The following is a 19,703-nucleotide window of genomic DNA, read 5'->3' on the forward strand; positions in this document are numbered from 1 at the left end:
TAAGACTACATGCAAAGATGTATGAAAATTACAATCACATTTTTAAAATGTCAGAGCTGGTACATTTTTTCCAACAAGATATTACTAATTCTGAATTTTAGTCCACTTGTTAAGGCAAATAGTGTTTCTTATAATTCTCAAGTCAAAAGTGACATTATTGTATAGTTTGAAGAGTTCGAAGAGAACACAAGGGCAATCCAATCCATCCCCCTATCATGCAGGAAAAGCACAATCAAAGTACCCCTGCCCTTCCAGCCTCTGTTTAAAAATCTCCAAAGAAGGAGCTTCTACCACACTCCAAGACAGAGAGTTCCACTGTTGAACAGCTGTTACTATGAGAGGATTCTTCCTAATGTTCAGGTGGAATTTTCTATATTGTATAGTCTACATCAATCTACAGCAGTGGTTCCCATCCTGTGGTCCATGGACCATCAGTGGTCTGCAAGAATGGTCACCATTAATACAGCGTTGCCTTGAAATTCTGTGGCAATGAGAGCGCCTCGTCTTGTGAAACCCTCTTATAATGCCGAGGCAATAGGGATGTCAGGAGGGGAGAAGCCAACTACCCACAAAATATTATTACTATGACGTCAGCTCTGGATTTTAAATATGGTTTATTTAATAATCTAAGTTGCCTAGCTATTCTGCTGCAAAGTAAAGAAAGCATTGAGTTATAGTCACCCTCACTCCCCATGGGTTCTGCAATCCACGGATTTAAACAACTACAGCTAAACAACATTCTGGGGAAGAAATCCAAGAAGCAAACTTTAATTTAGCTGTGCACTAAGCACTATACTGATGTGTAGGAATGGCGTGCTGTGGTCTCTTACCATTTCAGATTCTTGGACATCATTTTTCTATTCTGCTCTATATAATGGAATTTTAGCATTCATGGATTTTGGCATGTGTATGTGTCCTGGAACCATATCCTAGTGGATACAGAGGACCTACTATACCTGCAAATTTGGGTTTCCCCTCATGGTCAGCTGTGATTTGCACATATGGTATATTCCTGCACTCGCGCAGGCAGCAACAGAAATTCTCGAGACTAATTTGACGGTTAGAGTAGCCCCGCCCACCTTCCCTGTCCATATAAATAGGTTTGAAAGCAGTGAAAAATAGCAACAATAATAGCATCTAACTTAACTAAGTAACAATCAGGGTGATGTCAAGAAAAATAATACAGGAATATGCAAGTGCTTGAGAGGCTATTTTCCTCTCTCAGCTTTATAAAACTACAAAGCATCAAATGAATTATGTTTTTGCAATGCATTTCTCTGGACCCACAAAATTGAAGTTTCAGCTTTGAAGGAGGCATACCTTAGATTAATAATAATGTTGCTAATATTCCAGTTATTCTTTCCTTTTCTATTCACCTTCCCTTATCATCCCAATACTCTGACCTAGGAAATGCCAAAGCTGAAACTTCCTTGGAATCTATAACCTCTAATTTGAGAGCCTTTCCCCACTAAATACTTCCCAAAAATGGCTTATAACTGAGCAGTCAAGAGGTGGTGGCAGCAATTGTTTGGACACCTACAGCATCCCAGATAAGTTAGAAAGTAGAGTCCCATTTTTAAAATTCTTTAGCCCAGCAGAGGCTGGATATCCAGATTTTTGTATTTCAGTTTATTATGTTTGCTTCTGTTCTACAAGTTCAAACATTAACTCTACACTGTAATTTATAGACTTCACTGCAACTCTGGTTCTGCAAGACTAGCCAGCATATGCCGTTTATACTTTCTTATTTCAAGGTTCATGGAAGCATGGACATTAGGACAGAAACTGTAATTTATACTGACCTGGATTTTCATTGCAAGAACTAGAACTGCCAACATGCATCTAAGATGCCATTTTAAAACAGACATTGCATATTCCATTTGTGAAATAGTCATAACTCAGTTAACACAGCCCCCGACAATAAGCTTTTTGAAAAAACCAAGTCTTTTTTTGCCCTCCCCAGTTCCTTGTCCTCTTGCCTAACTGGAATGGGCTTTTTTGTTTTTTGTTTTTTTAGCAGCATCAACATTCAGTGATGGCGAAGGAGAATTGGGGAAATACAACTTTTGACATCAGGTTGCAGCATAGCATCTATAATAAACAGTGCCACAAAAGTTTGATCTTGAAAACTGCAGGACTGTCCCATTGCATCTGCTGTCCCATTGCATCTGTGTGTGCCTAGCTAAAACAGGGAAGATAAACAGCAGCTGCCTTCAGGATCCCTGAGCATGTGTAAACAACACCACACAGAAGGGTTCTGTAGATAAGCCTGCTTCACCAGCTATTCCAAAAAATATTGAAGAAGTATAGGTATATACAGTCAGTCAGACATAAATTATAATAAAAGACTGAAGGAGGATAGAAACATAATTTCTAAATGCATTTTGGAAGAAGCTTTTAAGCAATCGCTAGAAATTAAAATATGTATTTTTTTTTACATATGGAAGACTTTCAACCTGGATGTTTCTTTTTATGTGTACATATTCTTAGATTTGTATGAAATGTTTTTCTGAAACATGTTAAATCACATTTTTGTGCTGCAGGAACCTATCTTTATTGTTTCTGTGTTATTTCTGCCTCTAGCAATACAATTCCTGTTTAAAAAGTGATTGCAGAAACAAATCTACTTTGCTAAGTGAAGTATATCTGTATTAGCAAGTTCACTATTTACACTGACACTATCTTCATGCAGTTGTCAATGATACATCACTTCTAATGCAGCATTTCCTCCAGCCCACACACAGTTTAGGACGTCCCCTTGACTTTTTGGATAGGACTTTGTAGGAGAAGGATAGAACAGACTGACTATAGGATGGAGAGAGAGAGTTACTTTCCACTGCCACAACGACTGGATGCAATTCAGTGGACTAAACAAGGCATACATTCTTTGGCATAGCCCACAGACACAGTTTTTTTTTTTTTTTAAAAAAAAATAGATGTCAAAGATCCTGTACTTCTAGCCAGCATATACTAGGTGATGGAAGAGGAAGAAAACGGTGGCAGTAATGGTGGCATATGGAAACTGACTACTGCCCAAGTGTACATACTCATAGCATTCTGGCTCTGTAGACCTATCTGGAAGCGACATTCAAGAAATACAGCTCAGAGTTGGCAGCCTTCTCTTTTGATTGTAGTGACTTTCTTGTGCAAGCACAGTCAGTAACATCACAGAATGATCTTTGAATGAGTCATTTTAGCAAGAGTGGGTGCAGTGCAGCTCTAGGGCTGATTGTGCCCTTAGAAAGCAGTTTTTGTAGTCTTTGTCCCCTCCAGCATCCGTTTTTTCCCCTGGCCAAAATATTGTAAAGATAAATATAAAAGGTGAATTGCCTCCCTGGAAGTTTTCAGGGGGGGGGGGGGGATGTGTAGCAGTAAAAAACATAGATGCAATCTGTTTTTCAAAACTGAAAGTGTACTTCCAGACATCACCATTTATTTTTCTTTTTTGGCTGTCAATGTGATCTATAAAGGTTCCCTAAAGCAGAAAGTCCCACCCTGGCCCTCACAGTTATCCATGCCTATTCTACAGCATCCCAAACCTGAGCTCACAGGTGTTAATGGATTTTACATCTGTGTAGGACTAATTGGTAAATTCAGCTCCTTATATGCAATACAATTCATCTCCTTGGGAGTGAAAGCCATTTTAGACGTTATGGGGGCCACCAGGGTCCACCACAGCTGAAAGCAGAAGTCTACTCCAAATTTTATTCTCCTTTTCTACTACAAAATTCCCATGGGATAACATATTTTGAAGATAAATCATGATACTGGAGGCGTCTGGGAACTCAATTCTTTAATGAATAGGAGGTCTCTGGGGACTCGAAATATACATAGTAGCTGCAAGGATTAATGGAACATGTTGCCCACACCTGCTCTACTATGTAAAAGCTCTCTCATTAGGAATTAATTTTCTAAAAAATCATAGTGTATTATAAAGTATCTGGTTTGATTCACCCTAAAATTATTTGTAGTATGTATACAGTAATACCTGCATGGTAAGATGGAGAATGGGATAGTGTTGATCTACACTTGGATTTGGGCTGTCGTAAATTTGACAGTCTCCAGGATATAGTATTTTTAGTATAATAAGACCACTAAAGATAATACCCAATATTTGAACAATGTTTTTGAAATATATTTTTCTTCAGAAGTTCCTTAAAAGTCAATAATTCTAAACAGGCATCATTGCAGTGGGGGAGAGAAATGTGAGCTCAGATGGACAATTGCTAGCTTTAACTGCTTTGACATGTAAACATCAGCTTCTCCAGAAGCTTGACTTCAGGTAGCAAAATTAGGGAAGATATTTGCACAGAAGTCTTGAGTTACAACTGGTAACAAAGAGCATGTTTCAAAGGTTAGTCTGTTGCACCTTTCTCAGGAAATTGTTACTGAAAGCACCAACTCAATTCCTGTAGCCTACCTACTTTTCCTCTTGAAAAACACACCTCTAACGTAAGCTAAGTAGACAGCAAAGGGAATTTAACTTTTGTTCAAAGTTCTGCATGCTACAACTACTAAGAAAGAGGAAGCTAATTTGTGGTATTTCACTCAAAGCCGCAATACTACAGATATTTCCGGTTTTCACAATTTTAACCACAGAAATCAGACGCTGTAGATCAGTAGTCCCCAACCTTTTTTTGACCAGGGAACACTCTCCCACATTAGTACTAAAAGGGTTTCAAATCTGTTTTTGGTCAACTTTAGATTTGGTTTGGTTATTTGGGGTGCTGATTCAGAAAATTGCATTGGCTAGACTGTATCAGCTCTAGTTTCTGATACAGAACATATGCCATCCAGTAGTTGCCATCTACTTGACCACAGAAAACCATATTTAATAATCTAGACCTGGTGTCATCTATCCAAGGGGTCGGGGCTGGTCAGCGACAGGGAAGGAGTAGCAGGTGACGCAAAGGGAGGGAATATAAAATAAATGCAATAAAATAAATAAAGAGGAAGGAGGCTCACTGACCCAATTTTCATCCTTGCAGCCTACTGGTGGTCCGTGGCCCACAGGTTAAGAACCACTGTTCTAAACAAAGAGATAATTTTGCTGGGTGTCGTTGATTAGCTTTAGACTATTGGCTGTATTAAGTTTTCGTTATTCTAAAGTTCAGTAAATTTCTGCTCCATTTTAATAGCAAGCCTAGTGGGATACCAGAACAGCTTTTAATAAATGCCACTGTTTGATATTGACAGTGCTACATTTCTCTAAAATAATCTTAATTCTCTGTATTTGTTGTAGATCATATTTGATTACAATTCTTTTGTTTTTAACAAACAGACAAAATGAACCCTTTTTAAAAAAAACTGACAAAGGAAACTAGTTATCCTTGACTTTGTGAATTAAATTACATGCAGATACAGAAGGATACAGCTTTATAAATAATAATTATAAAAATAAAACCTAGAGCTCATTACTTTGCTGTCTTCTATCTACTAAAGTGATTGAAACAGTGTTTAATAACTTCATAACATTAAACACAATTTTAATAAATATTTTCAGAGTAAGTGAAATGCTAATAAACTATGATTTCCCCCTCTTTTTTAGACAATGTGTTCTGCGGTTATTCAAATTTATGCAGCGGATCGCAATTCTATGTGGTCAAAGAAGTGCTGTGGCGTAGCTTGCCTTGTGAAAGACAATCCACAGAGGTCTTATTTTATCAGAATATATGATATCAAGGTGAGTATCCTTTTTTCATTTCTAATATACATTTCTGTTGTCTCACAGTTTGTTGAAAGTAGAATACATGCATATATTTATAATCAGCTTCAAATGAATCAAAGTTTAACTCTGTTAAAAACAGAAATCAGCATATAATACATTTTTTATTTCTGATGCATGAATCCAATGATAGACATGGACATGAAAAGATCTATATGGAAAATAGCTGCTCCATATCTAATCTTGCTGCAGAAGTTCTTCTTGCTGAATGGAGAAGTCTGTATGTTGCTCCTTACTTAGACAAAAGAATTAGTGATGGAAAGTTTCAGTTATGTGACTAGATATATTTTTCCATGTTCCTTCTAATCTTTTAGTTTTAAGTCACTTCCTGTCATAATACTTTCTCGGGTCTTAATGTTCAGTTGGACTAAACAAGTGCAGTTGTCCACATTGTCATAAGGTGCAGAGTAACAAGAAGGAAAAGAATTCTGGATTTTGCCTTCAGAATAGTTTTAGTCACTTTGCTTTCAAATAATATAGCATTATTTTTTCTTTAGAAGTTTTCCGACGTTATCTGATAGGATGTAAACAATCAGTTTTTGCGAACTTGCAGAAATCATATTAGAACATGGTTATACAGTAGAGTCTCACTTATCCAATCTTTGCTCATCCAACATTCTATATTATCCAACACAGTCTGCTTCCCATCCGGATCTACAGCTGTTTCAACACATTGCAATGTTTTGGTGCTAAATTAGTAAATACAGTAATTACTACATAACGTTACCGTATTGAACTGCTTTTTCTGTCGATTTGTTGTAAAACATGATTTTTGGTGCTTAATTTGTAAAATCATAATGTAATTTGACATTTAATAGGGTTTTCCTTAATCCCTCCATATTATCCAACATTTTTGCTATCCAACGTTCTGCCGGCCCGTTTATGTTAGATAAGCAAGACTCTACTGTACTTTATATGTGCTTTCCTACCTTCCTTCTTTCCTTCCTTCATGCTGGAGGTCCTAGAAATTCTTAGACTACCTCTCTAGGAATATTTAAGTTTCCAGCAGAAGTTGACCATAGAGTTGTGCTGGAGAACCTGGACATTCATAGAGAGGTGTTTTCTCAGGTTAAGAAATATGCTTTCTATTTTTCCCCACTTTTGCAGGGGCCCTGTTCTCTTAACCCCAGAGAATATGGAGGGCTGACTGTAGTTCTGAAAACCAATAACTAAAATAGCCAGAGCAGTTACTTCTCATTATAAAGATATCCTGGCCCTAAGCCATGTGGGGCTTTATAAAGCAAAGCCAGCACCATAAATTGAGCTGGAAGCAAATTGAAAGTCAGTACAGTTCTTGCAAGACTGATGATATATGGTATCTAAAGTACTCACTGAAAACCCATCTAACCATTACATTTCACACTAGCTATAGCTTTCAAATATCTTTCAAAGACAGTTCCACATAGAGTATATAACAGTAATCCAATCAGGATATAAATAAGTCATAAAATATGGTAACCATATTGATACTTCTTAAGAAAAATATCTGGCTCCTAACCAAACTAGGGCAATGTCAACCTTAGCCATGGCAGGTATCTCACCATGCAAGAATAGTGCTAGGTCCAATAAAACTGCCAAGGGATATAATAACCTCTAGAATGAAGAAATGGCCTTAGTGGTTGATACAGTTGTTTTAGGGTGTGGTGCCATCTATATGCAGATGACACTCAACTCTGGTACTTCTTTTCACCTCAAGCCAAGCAAGCTAGCCTGATCCTAAACCAGTGTCTGTTGTCAGCAATGGATTAGATGATGGCAAACAAATGAAGCTTTAATCCAGATATGACAGCGGTGATCCTGGTCAGTTGGTATGTAGATCAGTGAATAGAGATTCAGCAGCTTGTGTTACATGGGGTTTTACTCCCCCTGAAAACACAAGTTTACAATTTGGGTGTACTCTTGAATGTAGAGTTGCACCTGGAGGCCCAGATTTCTGCCAGCAGGCTACTTGTACGATGCCAACTGCACCCATTCATTGAGACGTCAAATCTGGCCATAGTAGTACATGCCTCAGCTCATCTTAGAGATTTCCCACACGACATCGCTCTGACTCAGAATACTCATTGAAAAGGTCACTTTAGCGTTAACATAAGTTGGAAACTACTTGCAGTTACCCAACAACAACAGAATTGACCATAACAGGTATCTGACCTTGCAAGAACAGTGAGGGGTCCAAAAACACTCCCAATATATGAACCTAATTTTTCAGAGGAAATGAAACCCTTTCCAGAACAGCAGAACTTGCATCTTGTTTGGATTGAGCCTCAATTTCCAGTTCTGCATTGGATTTCCACAACCTTCTTGATGGCATTTGTAAAAGAGAGAGAGAAAGCTAGACATCATTAGCATGCTGATGACACCCAGACCTAAATGCCAGGTTACCTCTTCCTGCAACTTCCTGTAAATGTTAACAATTTTAGGGAGAAGTATGTTTATTGTTTGTACATTTTGTTTTTATTTCAGGATGGAAAGCAATTGTGGGAACAAGAATTGTATAATAACTTTGTATATAATATTCCTAGAGCATATTTTCACACCTTCGCTGGAGACGTAAGTATTTCTGTGTGCTTTTTGAAAAATTATTATCTTACCTTTAAATTGTGTGTTTTTTTTCTTAAAACTGGCCCATAAAATACCAAGTGACACTTTTCATTTGAGTTTTTCACTTTTGGACAGTTTATTATCCAACCCAATCCAACAAAGTTCATAGTTTTAAATCACGTTCTGATAATTTGAATTTGAATATGAAAACCTGTCCCATTATTTAATAGATCTATCTTTAGACCCTGTAATTTGATTAATATTGTTGAGGAAAAGACAATTCATATTTAATATGCAGGAAATTTGCACCCTGTTATTTGGTTTCTTGTGAGAGTTATGTTCATGGGGAAATGATTGCTTTTCAGACATGCCAAGTGGGTCTTAATTTTGCTAATGAAGAAGAAGCTAAAAAATTCCAAAAGACCATAACAGACTTACTTGGACGACGCCAACGAAAATCAGGTAGATAGATATACATCTTCTCACTCCCCTCCTATGTATAATTTATAATTTATAAGTTGGGAACCTATGATCTGTATGACCTCTCAGAGTGATTGGGGCTTTCCTTACAGTGCAGCAGTTAAGCTTGGGGAAATTCTTTCATTGGAACCTTAGAATGCAAGTGTAGTTGTAGATAAAGATAAGCAGTTTAGATTGGTGGTGAAATTGCTGTTGGATAATTGAAGGCCTGAATCCGTAAGCACTCCAGCCTGTCCTTCAGTGTTTCTTCCTTTGCATCAATAAATCTGCCACTGCCACAGGAGTGAGCATTTTCCAAGTCTACTGGCATGTTGGACTGTTGATTTTGAAGGTGAGATAGAACTTGGAAGCTCCCTGACTGTCAAATCCATCCCCCATCATCTTTTTGTTGTTGTTACTAAACGTAGGTCAGATATTTCAAGTGTGCTATTATGAAGATTTTATAAGCATAATTGCAGTAGAAAATCAGGGAGCAGGGGATTTCTGTATATGAGGATAACAGGTGGGTGTACCTGAAAGAGTAGATTTTCCCACTTTTTGCTTGTTTCTGCCCATGAATGGTATATACTTATGCCCTTTGACATAAAAGGTAACCAACAGGAAATACATCTTCAGGCAAAAGGGGTTCTTCATCTTATTTAAAAAAACAACATTTTTTTTATTTTGTAGTATTGAAATTAAACATGTAAAGGGTTTATTTTAGAATATTAAAAAAATGTTCGTAGTAGATAAATGCCTCTTCACATTCTTATCCCCTTTGAAATAACAGAGATGTTATTATGAAATACCGGCCCACAGAATTTTTTACTTGTCACTTTTTTTTTACAAAATTTGGTGCTTTTTTTGGTCCCAAATACCCCCAAATGCCCTGTTAGAAGATATGAGGGTAGGTCTTTACCTTTGTCTGTGTTGTATGTCATTGTTCACTGTGTGTAAAAGGCACTGAAAACTATTGAAACTATAAAAAGAAAACAGCAAATAGAAAATCCAGCACATTACACAAGGGCCTTCCTTTCCCTTTGAGCAATCACTTCCATGGTCTGCTAAAATGAAAAGCGGTTTTCTGATCAAAAAGGGCACTACTACCCTAACCATTCTGAGAAGGAATTACACCAGATGTATCTGTGAGATTGAAGGGACATATCTCCTTAGAAGATTTCAAAGCAATGTGAAGTTTGTAGAAGTTCTGCATCTTCAAATAACCTCAACCAGAGTGTGATATGGTATCCAGGGTTCTCCAAAACTATGGACAGTTTTCAGTAGGCTAGGACTTTGATATAGTTGCAGAAGTCTTTTAGTTTTAACCCTTTGTCCTCAGTACTTTGGTTCACTTGTGGTTTTTTTGTTGTTGTTGTTTTACTGTAAATTATTTATCCAGATCAAATGACCTAGCAAATATTTATACAAAGATACATCTTTTCCTTTAATCCTCTTTGACTTACATGTGACATACAGAATATTAGGGTATCTATTTTGCATGATATATGTCATATTGATTTTATTCTAATCAGCAGAGCTGGAGTTTCCTCTGGATTTGTTTTTTTCCACTTGAGAAAAATATTTTTCTTCTGTTATGCCACTAGGTGGAGTTCCAAATCTGTTAATGCAGCTCTGAAAATCATTTCTTTTTACAGAAAGAGAGAGTTCTAGGGCCTTCAACTGGATCATCTAGCCTCTTGTTTCCTGAGATAAATCTAGAGGAAATAAGAGAGAAACTTTTGCCCTGATTTGCAATTGCAACAAACTGCAGATGGGGAGACTTAACGATGCGATTTTCTTCCATATAGCATGTACCTGAAACTCCAAGATTATTTTAATTTTTAATATTATAGATTTTTAAAAATATAATTACTACATTTGCTCTATGACAAAAAAAATCAGTGTAGAAATTTGTATGTGTGCCCCCACACACTCTATGATCCATAGTTGTTTATTTAGATTCTAGTTTGTTGTTGTTGTTTTACTTTATTTTTATCTCATCCTTCTCCCAATATAGGGACTCAAGGTGGCTAACACCAAACAGTTACGCTTCCCTGGAAATTTTTAGACACTGTGTAATATGTAAAAATAATGGCTGACCTCTGTTAGTCAGTTACAGTGTCTTGAGTTAGATTTATGATTGTGTGATTGTTTTCCTGTTCACCTTCTTACAATTCTGGTACCATAGCCACAACCATAGCCGCAAGCATAATTATCCATTTCAAAAGTCAATCAGCCATGCTGAATTTTGAAGTGCTGGCAAACAAAGTGCCACAGAATGATGTGACTCCTATCAGCAGTGAAGATACAAAAAGCAAAAGAAGGAACCCCTGTCACAACTCTTTTTGGCATATTGCTTGTAGGCGGGAAGGGAATGGTTATGTCATTCTGCAGTTCCCTTCTCACCAGTATCTAAGAACCCCATCACTCAGAACATTGGACTTAAGATGTGCTTCAGTGTCAGGAGATGGAGCTTAGCTGCAACACTAAAGGCATGGCTCTGATGAAGGTCATGACCCATTTTGCTATTGTTGTTGGTTTGTTTGTTTTACACTTACCCTCCACATTTGCAGGCTAGACTTTTGACGATGTGATTATTGATGGATTTGATTAATATGTTTTCTCTTGTGTCTGGGTCCTTCAACTTAACTTTGTGGCCGACTTCCACCTGATGCTGACCAAAGATTCATGGCAAAGTGACCTTTTTATTCATGGTTTGTCCACTTTGTCAGGGATCTTGCACTCCTACGCTCAACCAATGTGGAGGATACATTGAAAACTATTTTTGGGTTTAAGTGTAACAGCCCAGGATAACCAAAATAGCCTGCAATTACTAGGACATAACATAATCATTCATTTTCATTAAATCTTTTGAGAGTGAATGTCTGTTTCCCATTCGTATCTAAGGGGGAAGGCATGATAATAGCCATTGGAACTCATACATAAAATTAATTAAATTAATTTAAGGGTGAATTCATCAAGAATGCATGTGTCTTGTTGCACTTTAATGGGGTTCAGATTATTTCAAGGGTAAATAAAACTTTAAATTGAGAGTAAAGATGCACCTTAATTTTGTTCAAATTAGATTTTAAGGCTTGTGTCTTTTTTGAAGTAAACAAAGTAGGGTGCAACCCTTGAGTGCTCCCTGCATGTGTCATTTGGATTTTGGAAAAGCAAAGAGTAAAATGTAATTATGTGCTGATTATTAAGCATGCAGCACGCATACATGCATGATTTTACTACCCTGTACTGTACAATGCAATCTTACTTTCGGAAATAACACCTACTGACTATGAATGTTAATATACTGTATGGTACTTCTTATGTCTAAACTATTCCAGTTTGGGCAAAACATGTATAGTTGTTGCAAAACAGAATACAAACAGTTCTGTTAATCCAAGACAACACACTTTCCTATGTTTTGCACATGGAGACAATTTCTAAGTTTTTATAATTCTTAGAAGTACTAATGTAATTTTTGTACTGCATCATTGATGTCTTTTATTTTTCACCTTCTTGAAATACTCAAATTATGTTGAAAGCCGAAAAGGGGGCAAGGTTTTGAGAGAAGCTTGAAGTAATCACACTTCCAATAGCAAGTTCTCTTCTACTCATTGAATTACAATTTATGCTAAAAGCCTGACTTTCTAACCCTGACCAAATGGGGGAAAGCAGACTATTAGAGAAGTTTAAAACCAGTTCCTAAAATGAATGGAAGTTTGCTTAGTTTTTTTTCTTTAACAGTACAACTTTTAAATCAGGATTTGAAATTATAACTTAGGCAGACATAATTACTGTATAACAAGTGTGTGAAGACAAAAATATTCTAAATGCATGCATGAATGGAATGATAGTGTTTTGTGTGTTTTTCCTTAACAGAGAAAAGGAGAGACCTACCAAATGGTAAGATTTTGCTTGCTGTAACTATAAACTATCCACCTCTTCCTCTAGTCATCTTTCACTCTCTTCCAGCTCATCACTTGTTAAATCATTGCTTATGGACATGATATGCATATGTGTTTAAATATATTCAGCTGGAGGTTTCCTCAGCATTTCTGTAGTACTACAATACAAATTGAACAAAGGCAGTAGTATGAAGGAATGTGAATAAAATATCAGTGAGCAAACATTACTGCTATGGTACTAACAAACTGTTCTTCCTATCTTATATTACTTATGTAAAAATAGCTTAGGAAGTCAGCTTTAAACAATTTGACATACTGGTACTCAAGTATTAGCTGTAGAATTTCCTCAGATATTTCAGATTCAAACATTCATCCTGGGGGAGGGGTAGAAATACTGTCTACTGTTATATCTGTACACATTTCAACAGTTGTATATTTGCCATAAAGGTGTAGTCGTTCTCTCTATATTCTTTCAATGAAAACCACCCTGTTTGCTGAAAAGCTTGGTTAACTTCACATAGTAAAAATTCTAGGATTAAACAGATTGGCATTAATGGTTATGTAAATGCATTAGCCTGTGATTTCCTGGGATTTGTGTTTTTATTCTTGTCAGTAATGGAAAAGTCTTTTCAATGAAAATCAGTTAGCTGTGGTTTTACTGACCTTCTATCATAATGTTTGGGATGAAAATGGGGATTTATCAGAATTAGTTTTTAAAAGGCTTGCCAGGGAGCATGTGACCCACTTTCATTTTAACACATAAGCTAGAATCTGATTTAGTCTTTTGCAAACTGCGCTCCTTACAGGCAGCCGATCAGAAACATACTGGTTTCCCCCAAAAGATAGCAATGTTTTGTACCACATTTTCACGAAACCCTTCTGAAGAAGTGACAGATCTTAACATTAGTGGTTGCTTACGACCACTATATTGTCAAGTTCTTCCCAATGATGAATTTCATAGACCACTTTCATCTTCATTAATTGAGTTATCTACAGCTGATGGGGAAGGTGCTTGTGTTATGATGGGGAAAATTTTGTTGGATATTAATATGGCTGTATTAGAAGAAAATGGAGACTCTTTAGATGTATGCATTCCTCGTGGGCAGCCAAAGTCTACTGAAAGTGGTAAGCATGGATATTTCCGAACTAAATGCCGCTTTTGTGTATTGGCTACTGATAGGTGTCATTTTTAAAAATTATTTCATGTGGCAAAGCTGCTTGCCTGCAAATAAGTACAGTAAATGGGTCTTACTCAGAGCAAACATATTTAAGATTGCACTGTAAACTATCTAGTAAAATTCCATATTGCTTATACAGTAGTTTCAATATTATCTTGAGGAAGCAAAGTCTGAACCAAGACATTAATTCAATATAGAAATGTTCTAGCAGGTACATTTATATATGTTAAGATTAACCATCATATACTATAGTGGCACAGGGTGGATTGTGTATATTTACCTAGGTATATAGTTCTTTATTTGGTACACTATAGATACTAAACAAAGTTTGTATTTGATGAGCTTATCATGTGGTAGTTTTCAAAATCTTTCATCCTAATGGTCTTCTTTAGACAGACAGCCTTTGAGTTTATTTTTTTGTAGAACCCAGATGTGTTTGATTTCACTGAAATACTTGTTTAGTTAGGTAATACATAAAATTATTTGAAAATAATACCCATCACTGTATTATTTTACAAGAAATTAATGAGTAGTGTTACTGCGTTTCTTTCATTTTTTACAAAAATTCTAACTCTACAAGTTGTCTTAAATAATATGTAGTAGACTCAGAATCCTAAAATGTAGTTCACCACTGTAGTGTATCATTTCGGTTTCTGCCACATCATTCCTACTTTATAGGCCTTGAAATAACAGTTTCTGAAATGAAATGGGTGATGATTTAAAATATAAAATACCCTTACAATTCATGATCATGAAGTACAATTAATTCATAATGCTAGTATAGAAAAGAAAATGTGTGGTTTGTCTGTTTTCACCTCTATGTGTATACAGAGAGACAGTGAATAGCCAAGTGTTCATTGAGTATTATTTTGCTTCTAGACCTGTTTCTTTCATTTCATAATACTTGGACTCAATACAAAAGATGTAAGAAAGGAGGTCAAATGAATGTTTCTGTTTGAATTCCTGTAGGTCCAAGTCTACCAATGGCAACGGTTGACATTAAAAATCCAGAAATCACCACTAATAGATTTTATAGTTCACAAGTCAACAATATCTCCTATACCAAAGAGAAGAAAAAAGGCAAAGCGAAAAAGAAAAGACTAACAAAAGCAGATATTGGAACTCCAAGCAATTTCCAGTAAGATTGCCTGTTTTTCTTTTTTTATAATTTAAATGTTAGCACATATTTTCTGAAATACCGTTAATATACATTACAGTAGACAATCAGTGTAATTTTCCTTTTGTTTTAGCAAGAATTTCTTGCATCATAAATGTAACAGAAAAATGAGATCCACATTTTTCCAGATGTTTTTGCAATATAACTTATCATTTTGTTGTATTTGTTCAGTGTCTTTGAAGATATATGACCACTAAATGTTGTGGCTTACACAATTTAAACAGCGAAAGGCTCAGTACAAGTGACTTTAAACATCATAGGAAGCTACAGAAGCACAATGATAAAAACTCAAAGAAACAATTAAAATTCAATTAAAACATCTGTTAGCAACAAATTGTTCCTGAATGAGTTGCTTACAATATATTATATGATATTTTTGTGGCAGGCAGGCCACTCCTGGTAGCGGGAATTACAAAACTTAAGCAACAATTAAACATTTGTTCTGTTAAAAGCAAATAGTTTAAAAACAATTAGCATGCATTTAAAATACTTATAAAATGTAATTAAGACATACAAATTGAAAATCGAGCATAGCACTGTGAATCAATTCAAATAATTAAAATCAGGCAGAGTCCTTCTAATAATAATAATAAAAACACCTGCTGGTGGAGAAAAAACATGGGAAGGGCTAACTGGCTTTTCAATGGAAGAGAATTCCAGAATCTTGAGCGGCCATTGAGAGGACTTTCTCCTGCTCCCTCGGCAACCATGCCTGTAAAGGAAGTGGGACTGAAAGAAAGCTCTCTTCTAAAGATTGTGGACCAGTTTATATGGAGAGGTGCAGTATTTTAGATACTCTGAACCCAAGCCATGTACAGTTTTTAAAGTCATAACTAGCACTTAGTATTCTGCCTGAAAACTGATATATAGCCAGGGAAGCTGTTTCAAGAAGAGAATTACATGAGCCTAGCAACATGTCCCAATCAACAACCTGACCACAGCATTTTGATCTGCTGAATAGGATATCAGACAGGCATCCCAAGTATTAACTTCTGGGATCACCGTTCCAAAAAAGACATGAACCATAACAGTGCCCTCTCGTCCTATGCCAGAGATGCAACATGGAAAGATAGCATGGTTGATAGTATCTGAAGCCACTGAGAGGTCCAGCAGAACAAACAGGGGACACGCTTCCCTGTCTAAATCATCCACTAAATGATGAAAGCTATTTCTGTCTCATAGCAGGGAGACACTGTAAAGCCATGGTCAAGAAAGGGATATTGTAGAAGGGATGAGAAATAGGTGTGTGCCCCCCCCCCCCCCGCCCCGTAATCCAATAATGGCATCAATATAGTCTCTTCTAGGAAAGATGAAAAATTTTCTTGTTGCATTGAGGCATTCATTATTCCAGATTCCCACTTGGCCAGTCCTCACAAGCTGCTTCTGAGGGTTCTTCCCCACAGCCATATAACCCAGAATATCAAGGCAAAAAATCCCACAATATCTGCTTTGAACTGGATTATCTGAGTCCACACTGCCATATATTCCAATTCAAAGCAGATAATGTGGAATATTTTTCAGCTGTGTAGAAGGGGCCTAAAAGAATTAGGATAGATACAGACCCAGTACACACATGAAGACTCGCCTCTCCAAAGAACCTGTCCACATGCTCAGATTGCATACATTGTAACATATCCAGTAGCATAGGACAAAAAGGAGTTTACGTTTACACCCCATGGACTTTTGTCAACTAAAGAATGAAGTCAGAGCATATACATATGATTTTATCTGCAGAGTGTTGGGACAAATTCTCCATAGTGGTTTGCTGAGTGATCCCCATGGTGCTCTTGTGAGACAGAGAGTAAAAGGCCCTGGCCACTTGAGATAAACTGAGTAAAAAGTGCAGATGTAATTGCAAACAATAAAGATTTCTTCACTAGCACTGTTGCCACAAGATAAGCTTTACAATCTATGTTCAGTTGGAATCACTCTTGAGTTTTCCACCATCATTGCTATAGTCTTCATGCAGTTCGAATCACAAATGGTCAAAGTTTTTCTGGCACACAGCTAAAGTGTGGTTAGGTCAAAATACTAGTTCCTCATTTCACAAAGTGTTTATATCTCTCAGTCCATTAAAACAACAAATGAATTTAAGCTTGGATTTTGTAATTTTTTAAAAAAATTTCCTTTAAAGGTTGCTAAAAAGTATTGGTCGCAACTATAGAAATGTAAAGATACAATGTTATTGTCAGATTTCTTGATGACTGGTTCAAATGGTATGTGCAAGATCTGTGGAATCAAGTTAACATAGAATCCCTTTCTGCCTTTTCCTATCTTTTTCCATACATTCTCTTTATTTTCAGTTGAGTCATTTTAACTCAATTATCCTCCTAATACCTGCTTTAACCCTGTTTTGTTTGTTTTTCCTCCAGACACATTGGACATGTTGGCTGGGACCCCAATACAGGTTTTGATGTAAGTGATCATGATTGTTGCTAATTGTTCAAGAGATTCGAGCATTTTACATAGGGTTTTACATTCTGGCCTTTTAACAATGTATGTCCATATATATATGAAACAGAAAGATAGACAGGTGTAATTCCAGCCGTAGGTTGGCCATGAAAACTTTACATTGGTATTCTGAATAAAAAATATTATTTAAATTAGAACCATCTCCAAAAACTCACTGCTTTGGAGTGTAGTGGAAACTCGTTCTTTGGAGCCTTTTAAACAGAGGCTGGATAGCAATCTGTCAAGTGTACTTGATTGTGTTTGTCCTGCATGAGAGAAAGAGGGTTGGACTAGATGGCCCATGTGGTCTCTTCCAACTCTATGATTCTAAAGCCTTTTGCATAATAATGACAAGCTCTCAAACAGTTCAGTTTTCATATTTGCTTTTTTTTTTTTTTTTTTTTAAAAAGAGGATTCTAATACAGAAATATTTATTGCTGTTTACTTTAAAAAAAATAGTGGCAAATATCTCTAATAATGTTTCCTGTAGGTGAACAATTTGGATCCAGAGCTGAAAAACCTATTTGATATGTGTGGAATTTCAGAAGCTCAGCTAAAAGACAAAGAAACGTCCAAGGTTATTTACGATTTTATTGAAAAAACAGGAGGAGTGGAAGCAGTTAAAAATGAATTACGTAGACAAGGTGAGTCCTCTTTTATTCCCACAACTTTTATAAATTTTAGAAAATATAAAATACTGTATGGTAGTTTGAAAACCTTTCAAAATTAATTATATATACTGTATATACTCAAGTATAAGCCAAGTTTTTATTATTTTACTTTATTATTGTTATCACGTTTATTTTACTCTATTATTATTACATTTATTATTTTACTCTATTATTACTGTCATTATGACAGTTCAGTTATTTTACTTTATTATTATTATTATTGCATTATTTTAACCTTTATTATTATTGAAAGGATACGTAAGCACATTTATATGGAAGAAGATTGAAATAATGATTTAATCAGAGTTGTACAGTCTTATCTTAAATTTTATGTAAATATTAAAAAACATTTCACCTATTGATGCCTCGATTAATGTAATGTTATTGGTATATATTTTTATTTTTATTTTGAAATTTACCAGTAGCTGCTGCATTTCCCACTTTTGGCTTATACTCGAGTCAGTATGTTTTCCCAGTTTTTTGTGCTAAAATTAGGTAGCTCGGCTTATATTCGAGTCGGCTTCTACTCGAGTATATATGGTACATATTCGTTAAATGCATAATTGCTAGTGTCTTAGGTAGGGAAATGTATACTGATAAATTTGAAATGCAATACAACACAAGGCATCAACCATGGTCAGCAACATCTGCTGTTGGGACAGCTTTTATATATAGATATATCAGTTTGTTTTTCCAGCAGTGGGAAATACAGAGCCAAGTCTAATTAACCCCTTCCGAAGCTCTGTGTGAGTTTTTCTTATTTCTATAAGAACCCGACTTCTACATACATGGCTGGAATCATGTTCACGAGTTATGATGTCGTAAGTCTGATTTAGGCTGCTGCGGGTCACTTTTCTGGTAGTTCTTTGGTTGAAATTCTCTTCCAACTACACAGTAATCAGACATCCTAACCTTTAAACTTCACAGCTGTTTCCAATTGCGGGTGAATTGGCCCTTCTCTGCAACTGGGCATTCTGCAATAGGCACCTGCTGGAAAAGCCTTTTACAGCCCATCCATATAGCTATATTTCTGCATCAGAAGATATATAAACCAAATTCTGTCTTCTAAGCAATGCAGCCCTTCCCAAGAGCCAGCCATTTCGGTGTTGCTGGAGAAGAAAGGATGATGAGGCTGAGTTCATACATCTTGTATAGGGACAGGTAGCTAATTGCCAAGTATAAGAGGGCACAGGATTGTAATTAAAATTCAGTGCTTAAAATACATAATTTATATATTCTACAAGGGTGGGAATCATGTGATTAACAGTTCAGCTGTTTCCCAAGAATATTTTTGCCAGAGAGTCTTGGAGGTGGAAAAGGCTCTGCCTGGCTACTGGGATTTGTCCACTGTAGAATACAGTAGAGAATTTAGTTGAGTGTGCAACATTGGTCAGAGATTGACAGTTTCGTGGGGATGTAAGTGAAATTAGGCTACTGCTGAAAACGTTAACATGCTGCATTTATGATCTAGGTCCACCACGGTGGAATGGTATGTATGAACTCCATTTTGGTTTTTGCATTGCAGTGGTGTGTATTTTGCAATACGTAAACATTGAAATTGCTGAACATTAGTTTTCCAAATCTGACATCAATAGA

At 36.2% G+C, this 19,703-nt stretch overlaps 1 protein-coding gene across 3 annotated transcripts in view; it reads left to right on the forward strand.

The window, feature by feature from the left end:
• The window catches only part of WASL (WASP like actin nucleation promoting factor), a 41,408-nt gene that overhangs the window by 12,636 nt on the left and 9,069 nt on the right, over window positions 1-19,703 (forward strand). Inside the window, exons 2-9 of one of the 3 annotated variants that reach the window (XM_060777757.2) lie at window positions 5,549-5,683; window positions 8,189-8,275; window positions 8,632-8,728; window positions 12,605-12,628; window positions 14,778-14,946; window positions 17,358-17,400; window positions 17,927-18,080; window positions 19,579-19,596. In XM_060777757.2, the coding sequence (XP_060633740.2) occupies window positions 5,549-5,683; window positions 8,189-8,275; window positions 8,632-8,728; window positions 12,605-12,628; window positions 14,778-14,946; window positions 17,358-17,400; window positions 17,927-18,080; window positions 19,579-19,596 (727 nt within the window). The remainder of the gene's footprint in view (window positions 1-5,548; window positions 5,684-8,188; window positions 8,276-8,631; window positions 8,729-12,604; window positions 12,629-14,777; window positions 14,947-17,357; window positions 17,401-17,926; window positions 18,081-19,578; window positions 19,597-19,703) is intronic. The other 2 variants (XM_067469038.1, XM_060777758.2) reach the window with 2 other exon arrangements.

The sequence above is a fragment of the Anolis sagrei genome, chromosome 5 (genome assembly GCF_037176765.1).
Source record: "Anolis sagrei isolate rAnoSag1 chromosome 5, rAnoSag1.mat, whole genome shotgun sequence".
Taxonomy (NCBI): domain Eukaryota; kingdom Metazoa; phylum Chordata; class Lepidosauria; order Squamata; family Dactyloidae; genus Anolis; species Anolis sagrei.